General features: G+C 45.6%; 1 protein-coding gene across 1 annotated transcript; it reads right to left on the bottom strand.

Moving 5' to 3' along the window:
• Positions 1-8034: 8034 nt before the first annotated feature.
• On the bottom strand, positions 8035-9333 carry LOC136516703 (uncharacterized; the record flags this gene model as incomplete). Its single annotated transcript, XM_066510188.1, has 1 exon — positions 8035-9333. A coding segment is annotated over one exon (1299 nt), but the record flags the coding sequence as incomplete, so codon positions are not given.
• Positions 9334-10227: the final 894 nt, after the last annotated feature.

Genomic DNA, 10227 nt, shown 5'->3' with positions numbered 1-10227 from the left:
GTTAGCACTATCTCCAAACGGATTGAGAACGAGCTTCCACTTGAGCCTTGTCACCTAGGAGTACCATCAGGTGTGTCTAAAATAATTTCCGAGCCTATGGTACGTTCGGCATAAACTGTGCACCTATCTTGCGTCAACATTAGCACTATCTCTAAACACACCGAAACGAGCTTGCACTTGAGCCTTGTCTCCTATGAGTACCATCGGGTGCGTCCAAAAAACGTTTCTGGGCCTATGGTATGTTTGGCACAAACAGTGCACCTATCTCTGTCAAGATTAGCACTATCTCTAAACGGACCGAAACTAGCTTGCACTTGAGCCTCGTCACCTAGGAGTACCATCGGGTGTGTCCAAAACAATCTCTGAGCCTATGGTATGTTTGACGCAAACCGTGCACCTATCTTGCACCGACACTAACACCGTCTCCAAACGCACGGAATCAAGATTCCACAGGACCCATGTCACCTAGGAGTACCATCAGCTCCGTCCAAAATGATTTCTGAGCCTATGGTGCGATCGGCACAAACCATGCACCTAACTTACATCAAGGTTAGCACTATCTCCAAACGGACTAAGAACGAGCTTCCACTTGAGCCTCATCGCCTAGGAGTGCCATCAGGTGTGTCCAAAATGATTTCCAAGCCTATGGCATGTTCAGCGCAAACCATGCACCTATCTTGCGTCAAGATTAGCACTATCTCTAAATAGACCGAAACAAGCTTGCACTTGAGCCTCGTCACCTAGGAGTACCATCAGGTGCGTCCAAAATGGTTTTTGAGCCTATGGTACGTTTGGCACAAACCGTGCACCTAACTTACATCAAGGTTAGCATTATCTCCAAACGGACTGAGAGCGAGCTTCCACCTGAGCCTCGTCACCAAGAAGTACCATCAAGTGCGTCCATAACAATTTCTGACCCTATGGTACGTTCGGCGCAAACCGTACACTTATCTACGTCTAGATTAGTACAATCTCTAAACGGACTGAAATGAGCTTGCACTTGAGACTCATCACCTAGGAGTACCATCGGGTGTGTCCAAAATGATCTTTGAGCCTATGGTATGTTTGGCACAAACTGTGCACCTATCTTGTGCTAACACTAACACCATCTCCAAACGCACCGAAATGAGATTCGACACGATCCACGTCACCTAGGAGTACCATCAGGTGCGTCCAAAACGATTTCCGAGCCTATGGTACGTTCGGCGCAGATCGTACACCTATCTTGCGTCAATGTTAGCACTATCTCCAAACGGACTGAGAACGAGCTTCCACTTGAGCCTTGTCACCTAGGTGTACCATCAGGTGTGTCTGAAATAATTTCTGAGCCTATGGTACATTCGGCGCAAACTGTGCACCTATCTTGCGTCAAGATTAGCACTGTCTCTAAACGCACCGAAACGAGCTTGCACTAGAGCCTCATCTCCTACGAGTACCATCGGGTGTGTCCAAAAAGGATTCTAAGCCTATGGTATGTTTGGCGCAAGCCGTGCACCTATCTACATCAAGATTAGCACTATCTCTAAATGGACCGAAACTAGCTTGCACTTGAGCCTCGTCACCTAGGAGTACCATCGGGTGTGTCCAAAATGATCTCTGAGCCTATTGTTCTTTTGACGCAAACCATGCGCCTATCTTGCACTGACACTAACACCGTCTCCAAACACACGGAATCAAGATTCCACAGGACCCACGTCACCTAGGAGTACCATAAGCTCCGTCCAAAATAATTTCTGAGCCTATGGTACGTTCGGCACAAACCGTGCACCTAACTTACATCAAGGTTAGCATTATCTCCAAACGGACTGAGAACGAGCTTCCACTTGAGCCTTGTCACCTAGGAGTACCATCAGGTGTGTCCAAAACAATTTCTGAGCCTATGGTACGTTCAGCGCAAACCATGCACCTATCTTGCGTCAAGATTAGCACTATCTCTAAATAGACCGAAATGAGCTTGCACTTGAGCCTCGTCACCTAAGAGTACCATCGGGTGCGTCCAAAACGGTTTCTAAGCCTATGGTACATTTGACGCAAACCGTGCACCTATCTTGCACCGACACTAACACCATCTTCAAACGCACCAAATTGAGATTCCACAGGACCCACGTCACCTAGGAGTACCATCAGGTCCATCCATAACAATTTCTAAGCCTATGGTATGTTCGGCACAAAGCGTGCACCTAACTTATGTCAAGGTTAGCACTATCTCCAAACGGACTGAGAACGAGTTTCCACTTGAGCCACCGTCACCTAGGAGTACCATCAGGTGCGTCCAAAATGATTTTCAAGCCTATGGTATGTTCGATGCAAATCGTGCACATATCTTGCGTCAAGATTAGCACTATCTCTAAATAGACCGAAACGAGCTTGCACTTGTGCCTCGTCACCTATGAGTACCATTGGGTGCGTCCAAAACTATTTCTTAGCCAATGGTATGTTTGGCGCAAACCTTGTACATATCTTGCACCGACACTAACACCGTCTTCAAACGCACCGAATTGAGATTCCACATGACCCACATCACCTAGGAGTACCATCAGGTGCGTCCAAAACGATTTCTGAGCCTATGGTACGTTCGGCACAAACCGTGCACCTAACTTACATCAAGGTTAGCATTATCTCCAAAGGAACTGAGAACGAGCTTCCACCTTAGCCTTGTCACCTAGGAGTACCATCAGGTGCGACCAAAACGATTTTCGAGCCTATGGTACGTTCGACGCATACTGTGCACCTATCTTGCGTCAAGGTTAGCACTATCTCCAAACGGACTAAGAACGAGCTTCCACTTGAGCCTTGTCACCTAGGAGTACCCTCAAGTGTGTCTGAAATAATTTTCGAGCCTATGGTACGTTCGGCGCAAACCGTGCACCAATCTTGCACCGACACTAACACCGTCTTCAAATGCACTGAATTGAAATTCCACATTACCCACTTCACCTAGGAGTACCATCAGGTGCGTCCAAAATGGTTTCGGAGCCTATGGTATGTTTGGCGCAAACCGTGCACCTATCTTGCACCAACACTAACACCATCTCCAAACGGACCAAAACGAGATTCGACATGACCCACGTCACCTAGGAGTTCCATCAGGTGCATCCAAAATGATTTTCAAGCCCATGGTACGTTCGACGCAAACCGTGCACCTATCTTACGTCAAGAATAGCACTATCTCTAAATAGACCAAAACGAGCTTGCACTTGAGCCTCGTCACCTAGGAGTACCATCGGGTGAGTCCAAAATGGTTTCTGTGCCTATGGTACCATCGGGTGCGTCCAAAATGGTTTCTAAGCTTATGGTACGTTTGGCACAAACCGTGCACCTATCTTGCACCGACACTAACATCGCCTTCAAACACACCAAATTGAAATTTCACATTACCCACATCACCTAGGAGTACCATTAGGTGCATCCAAAATGGTTTCGAAGCCTACGGTATGTTTGGCGCAAACCGTGCACCTGTCTTGCACTGACACTAACACCATCTCCAAATGGACCAAAACGAGATTCGACATGACCCACGTCACCTAGGAGTACCATCATGTGTGTCCAAAATGATTTCTGAGCCCATGGTATGTTAGACGCAAACCGTGCACCTATCTTACGTCAAGAATAGCACTATCTCTAAATAGACCGAAACGAGCTTGCTCTTGAGCCTCGTCACCTAGGAGTACCATCGGGTGAGTCCAAAATAGTTTCTGAGCCTATGGTATGTTTGGCACAAACCGTGCACCTATCTTGCACCGACACTAACACCGTCTCCAAACGCACCAAATTGAGATTCCATAGGACCCATGTCACCTAGGACTACCATCAGGTGCGTCCAAAACGATTTCTGAGCCTATGGTACATTCGGCACAAACTATGCATGTGACTTACATCAAGGTTAGCACTATCTCCAAACGGACTAAGAACGAGCTTCCACTTGAGCCTTGTCACCTAGGAGTACCATCAGGTGCATCCAAAATGATTTCTGAGCCTATGGTACATTCGGTGCAAACCGTGCACCTATCTTGTGTCAAGATAAGCACTATCTCTAAATAGACCAAAACGAGCTTGCACTTGAGCCTCATCACCTAGGAGTACCATCAGGTGCGTCCAAAATAGTTTCTGAGCCTATGGTACATTTGGCGCTAACCATGCACCTATCTTGCATTAAGGTTAGCACTATCTCCAAATGAACTGAGAACGAGCTTCCACTTGAGCCTTGTCACCTAGGAGTACCATCAGGTGTGTTGAAATAAATTCCGAGCCTATGGTACGTTCGGCGCAAACTGTGCACCTATCTTCGTCAAGATTAGCACTATCTCTAAACGCACCAAAACGAGCTTGCACTTGATGATGGGACAAGGGGTTGTTCCTGATCTTTTGGTGAGTGTGGATAAACTCGATTTGGGGTGGATTCGACGTTGGCTGTCCGACTACAATGACCACAAGGTTGCTGCGCCTTAGCAACAGGTACACCGGCTCCGATTGTGATGTTCTTGCCGTGCCAAGAACACCAAGAACCTGCAAGCAACCGAGAACAAGCAAGAACAAGATGAACAAGCAAATAACTCACGGATTTAAGCCAAAGGCTGAATCTGAATCACAAGTTGGGGTCTTGAAACAAGCAAATCAGGTGGTCTAGCCGACACACGCGTTTACAAGGAAGAAGCAGCAGCTATCTTGCATCTAAACAAAACCCACCCTCATTCTGATGGCTGCTGGCTCTATTTATAAGGAGGAGAGCACAAGGGGGAGTGGGAAACCCTAATCTGGGCGTCCCTCAAAGGGCTGTAGTCAGTACAAGGCCCAAGCCCAAGCTGTAGGTCTCTGCGTCCTTTGGCTTGCTGCGCACAGCTTCGGTAGATTCTGATAGTGGGGTTGGACCCATGTGAAAGAGGACGACGCGCTCTTTCCAACAAGTCAAAAACCAGCTTCATTGGATCTCGTATCAAGGAGTTATGGTACTTTTGATGGAGTGTCCCCTGCTGTCTTGAGATGAGCTGCGCGCCCCATTAATGATGATTCCCACTTGTTCGGCTGCTCCATCCTCATCATGGGGTCTAAACATGAGGCAATGGAGTCTTGACCATCATTCCTAAGAATAAGACAATCATCACCATGATTTAGTAGCATCCAATTCTGAGACGAGTTTGTATGAACAGCAAGGAACGACTTTACCTGATAATTAAGTTGTCGTGCTCGAGCTCTTGTCATCGGACCTTGTTGTGCAGCAGGTGTGGTTGTATCCATGGAAGGGATGTCCTCATCATCCTCCCCTTCTTGCATTTGAGTCGTCCTCGACTCTAGTTCATCCTCTTCTCCCAAATATGGCTTCAAATCTGCAATGTTAAATGTGAGGCTAACCCCAAAAGCTGCAGGTAGCTCAAGTTTGTACGCATTATCATTAATCCTTTCTAACACTTTAAAAGGACCATCGGCTCTAGGCAGCAACTTAGACTTTCGCAAATCAGGGAACCTATCTTTTCTCAAATGGAGCCAAACTAGATCACCAGGTTCAAAAATGACATGTTTCTTCCCTTTGCTACCAGCTAGTTTATACTTTGCATTCATGCACTCTATTTTCTCTTTAGTGGTTTCATGCAATTTTAAGATCAGTTCAGCACGTTGTTTAGCATCAAAGTTCACTCGCTCCGAGGTCGGAAGAGGTAACAAATCAATAGGAGCATGTGGCACAAACCCATAAACTATCTCAAAAGGGCTTTTCTTAGTGGTAGAATGCTGTGAACGATTATAAGCAAACTCAACATGAGGCAAGTACTCTTCCCACATTTTTATGTTCTTTTTCAAAACAGCCCTAAGCAAAGTAGATAATGTTCTATTGACAACCTCAGTTTGTCCATCAGTTTGGGGATGACAAGTAGTGGAAAATAAAAGCTTAGTCCCTAGCTTAGCCCACAAAGTTCTCCAAAAATGACTAAGAAATTTTGCATCCCGATCAGAAACAATGGTGTTAGGCACACCGTGCAATCGAACAATCTCACGAAAGAACAAATCAGCAACATGTGTAGCATCATCGCTCTTATGACATGGTATGAAATGTGCCATTTTAGAAAATCTGTCCACAACAACAAACACACTATCCCTCCCCTTCTTTGTTCTAGGCAGTCCTAAAACAAAGTCCATTGAAATATCTTCCCATGGTGCACTTGGAATAGGAAGAGGCATGTATAAACCATGAGGATTAAGGTGTGACTTAGCTTTCTGGCATGTTGTGCAGCGAGCAACGAACCTCTCCACGTCTCTCCTCATCTTGGGCCAAAAGAAATGACCAGTAAGGATGTCCACTGTCTTTTTCACACCAAAATGTCCCATGAGTCCTCCTCCATGCGCTTCCTGCAACAATAACAAATGCACGGAGCTAGCTGGAATGCATAGCTTGTTAGCTCTAAAGACAAACCCGTCGGTGAGGACGAATCTGTTCCATGTTTTCCCCTCTTGGCAATTCAGCAATACATCTTTGAAATCATTGTCATGTGCATATTGTTCCTTAATAGTTTCCAAACCAAAGATTTTAAAGTCAAGTTGTGAAAGCATGTTGTAACGTCTAGACAAAGCATCAGCAATTATATTTTCCTTCCCCTTTTTGTGTTTGATGACATAAGGAAAGGACTCGATGAATTCAACCCACTTGGCATGTCTACGGTTCAGTTTTGCTTGACTACGGATGTGTTTCAATGATTCATGATCAGAATGTATGACAAACTCTTTGGGCCACAAATAATGCTGCCATGTTTCCAAAGTCCGAACTAGAGCAAGCAATTCCTTATCATAAGTAGAATAGTTCAAACTAGGGCCACTCAACTTTTCACTGAAATACGCCACAGGTTTTCCCTCTTGTAACAGCACACCACCCAACCCAATTCCACTAGCATCACATTCAAGCTCAAAGGTTTTGTTGAAATCAGGAAGTTGGAGTAATGGTGCATGAGTTAACTTATCTTTGAGCGTGTTGAAAGCATCCTGTTGGGCTGCAGCCCAAGTGAAGGTTGCACCCTTCTTGGTGAGTTCATGCAGCGGGGCTGCAATGGTGCTGAAGTCCTTCAGAAATCGACGGTAGAAACCAGCAAGTCCTAGAAAACTCCGCACTTGTGTGACCGTGCAGGGAACAGGCCAGCTGTGTATGGCCTCAACCTTGGCTTGATCAACTTCGATTCCCTGCGGTGTCACAACATATCCAAGAAAAGAGACTCGATCTGTGCAAAAGGTGCACTTCTCAAGATTGCCAAACAAGTGTGCATCCCGTAGAGCATTGAAAACGGCACGCAAATGATCAAGATGTTCCTCTAATGATCTACTATATATCAAGATGTCATCAAAGTATACCACTACAAATCTGCCAATAAAAGAGCGTAAAACCTCATTCATTAATCTCATGAAAGTGCTGGGTGCATTAGTCAATCCAAAGGGCATGACAAGCCATTCATATAAACCAAACTTAGTTTTAAACGCTGTTTTCCATTCATCTCCTAGCTTTATACGAATCTGGTGGTAACCACTACGCAAATCAATTTTAGAGAACACAATTGAGCCACTCAATTCATCAAGCATATCATCTAACCTTGGAATAGGATGACGATATCTGATTGTGATGTTGTTTATCGCTCTACAATCAACACACATGCGCCATGATCCATCCTTCTTAGGAACTAAAAGCACGGGAACGGCACAAGGGCTAAGAGACTCACGCACATAACCTTTGTTGAGCAATTCTTGTACTTGTCTCTGAATCTCTTTTGTCTCATCTGGGTTGGTCCTATACGGCGCACGATTAGGCAAGGAAGCCCCAGGGATGAGGTCAATCTGGTGTTCAATCCCTCGAATTGGTGGCAGCCCCGGTGGTACCTCCTTTGGAAAAACATCGGCATACTCCTGCAAAAGATTAGTGACAGCAGGAGGCAAAGAAATAGATGTATCTTCGAGTGAAAATAAAGTTTCTTTGCAAACCAAAGCATAGCAAACAGTAGTACTAGCATCAATCTCATCCAAATTAGATTTGGTGGCAAAGTAACAAGAGCCTTTCAGCTTGATCTCATTTTTATTATGATGAACAGATTTGCTAGACTTCTTCTTATGTTTCTCAAGTTCATTAGCGACAATCTGATTTTCACTAGCAACAGCCTGATTCTTAAGTTTGCTAGATCTAGCAAGTTCATCTCTTAGAATAGACTCAGGGGACATGGGGTGCAACACAATCTTCTTGTCATTTTGCACAAAAGAGTATTGATTTGTTTTACCAGAGTGCAAGGAATCTTTATCAAACTGCCATGGTCTACCTAACAACATAGAGCATGCTTGCATAGGCACAACATCGCAGTCAATGGAATCATGATAAGAACCAATGGCAAACTCTACCCTTACCAATCGGGTTACCTTCACCTTGCCGCTGCTGTTAAGCCACTGAATGTAGTAAGGCTGCGGGTGTGGTTTTGTGCTCAATGAAAGCTTCTCCACCATTTCAGCACTTGCCAAGTTGTTGCAGCTTCCTCCATCTATGATCACACAGCAAGAGCGTTCCTTGATCACACACTTGGTTTGAAACAAAGTGTGGCGCTGATTTTGTTCAGCCCTCTCCATTTGGGCACTTAGCACCCGCTGCACCACGAGGCTCTCATAGTGCTCAGCAGCTTCAGCCCCAATGTGCTCTTCGTCTTGTTGGAAATCATCTCCTTTCGCTACATTGTTAGCAGCAAGCAAAGCATATGTTTCTTCATCAAAATCACTAGCAGAAGAATACCCCCCATCAGCTCGCACAACCATCACACGTGTGCTTGGGCAGTCCTTGCGTACGTGGCCATATCCTTTGCAGCGTAGGCACTGAATATCCCTTGTTCTCCCCGTGGATACCACCGAGGATGAACTCTTGGCAGATGTAGCCGTTGCTCCTCTAGTTGGTTCACTTGGGCATGGTACAGAATTTGTTGTAGAGGAGCGTGGCTTGATGGTCGAGGAAGATTGTGGGGGTGCACGCGTTGACGGTGCAGCAGCATTGGAGAGTGTCCATGGGCTAGCACGACCTGCAGGAATGTTAGCCCTCATGCTAGCTCGTCGTCCCTGCACTTCTCGTTCAGCTTTACAAGCAAGGTGAAATAAACGATTGACATAATTATATTCCTTATAAGCTAGAATGTCCTGAATCTCCCGGTTCAGCCCACCCATAAATCTAGCTATGGCACCATCCTCATTTTCCTCTAGCCCGCAACGAAGCATACCCATTTGTAGCTCTTGATAGTACTCTTCTACAGATTTGGATCCTTGCCTCAATTGTTGCAACTTATGTAAAAGATCACGGGCATAATAAGAAGGAACAAATCTGGCCCGCATGACCCGTTTCAAAGCATCCCAAGTTGGTGTGTTATTTGGGTTCTTACGATGGTATTCAGACCACCAAACAGAGGCAAAGTCAGTAAACTCACTAGTTGCAGCCCTAACACGTTTGTCCTCAGGGAAATCATGGCAAGTTAATTTCTGATCAACAGCTAATTCCCAACTAAGGTACATATCAGGATTATACCTCCCATCAAAAGCAGGTATGGTGAATTTAATCTTGCCAAATGAGTCATCGGCACGTACCTCTTGCCGTGGTCGGCGAGGACCTGTCTCATGGCGGTGGCGATGTTGTTCGATGCGTCGATGACCATTCAGCTCCTCATCAAGCTCAGTGTCCGCTGTATATTCTTCTTCATCATGACCAGCAGCACTGCCCATGGTGTTGTTGTTGTTGTGATTGCGTCGTTTGAAACCATCACAGCGATTCTGTTCCATCCTCTCCAATCGCTCCAAGACACCTACAAGAGATGTATTAACAGAACCAAGAGTGCCTTCCAAGGAAGCCAACTTGGTGTTGGTCTCAATCTGAGCCGTCTCCAATTGACCAAGGCGCTCATTGGTGACACGAACATCCTCATCAAGGTGTTTAGCATGGAGCCTCACTTTGCGTTCAAAGTGTTGCAGCAAGGCTTTTGATCGAGGTGATTGTGGAGGGGTCCTTTCACCTTCTCCTGCCATGGTTAGTATGTAGCAAGGGAATCACAAGAAAATATGTCCTACCAACTAACTGAATTAGGTGGCAACAATTTTCATTCTCTCAGCATGTGCAACCGAGTTCTTACATGTCCTTACCTTGCTATGCAGATGGTGTTGGCGACAACAAGAACAACACAAGTAGTAGCAAGTAGAACCCTGTGATGTTGTAGATAATTTGTGGAGCTGTAGGTGGCTTAA

This window comes from Miscanthus floridulus, chromosome 17 (assembly GCF_019320115.1).
Source record: "Miscanthus floridulus cultivar M001 chromosome 17, ASM1932011v1, whole genome shotgun sequence".
Lineage (NCBI taxonomy): Eukaryota > Viridiplantae > Streptophyta > Magnoliopsida > Poales > Poaceae > Miscanthus > Miscanthus floridulus.
Note: the sequence above shows the minus strand (reverse complement) of the source record. Positions and strands in the feature narration are given on the sequence as shown.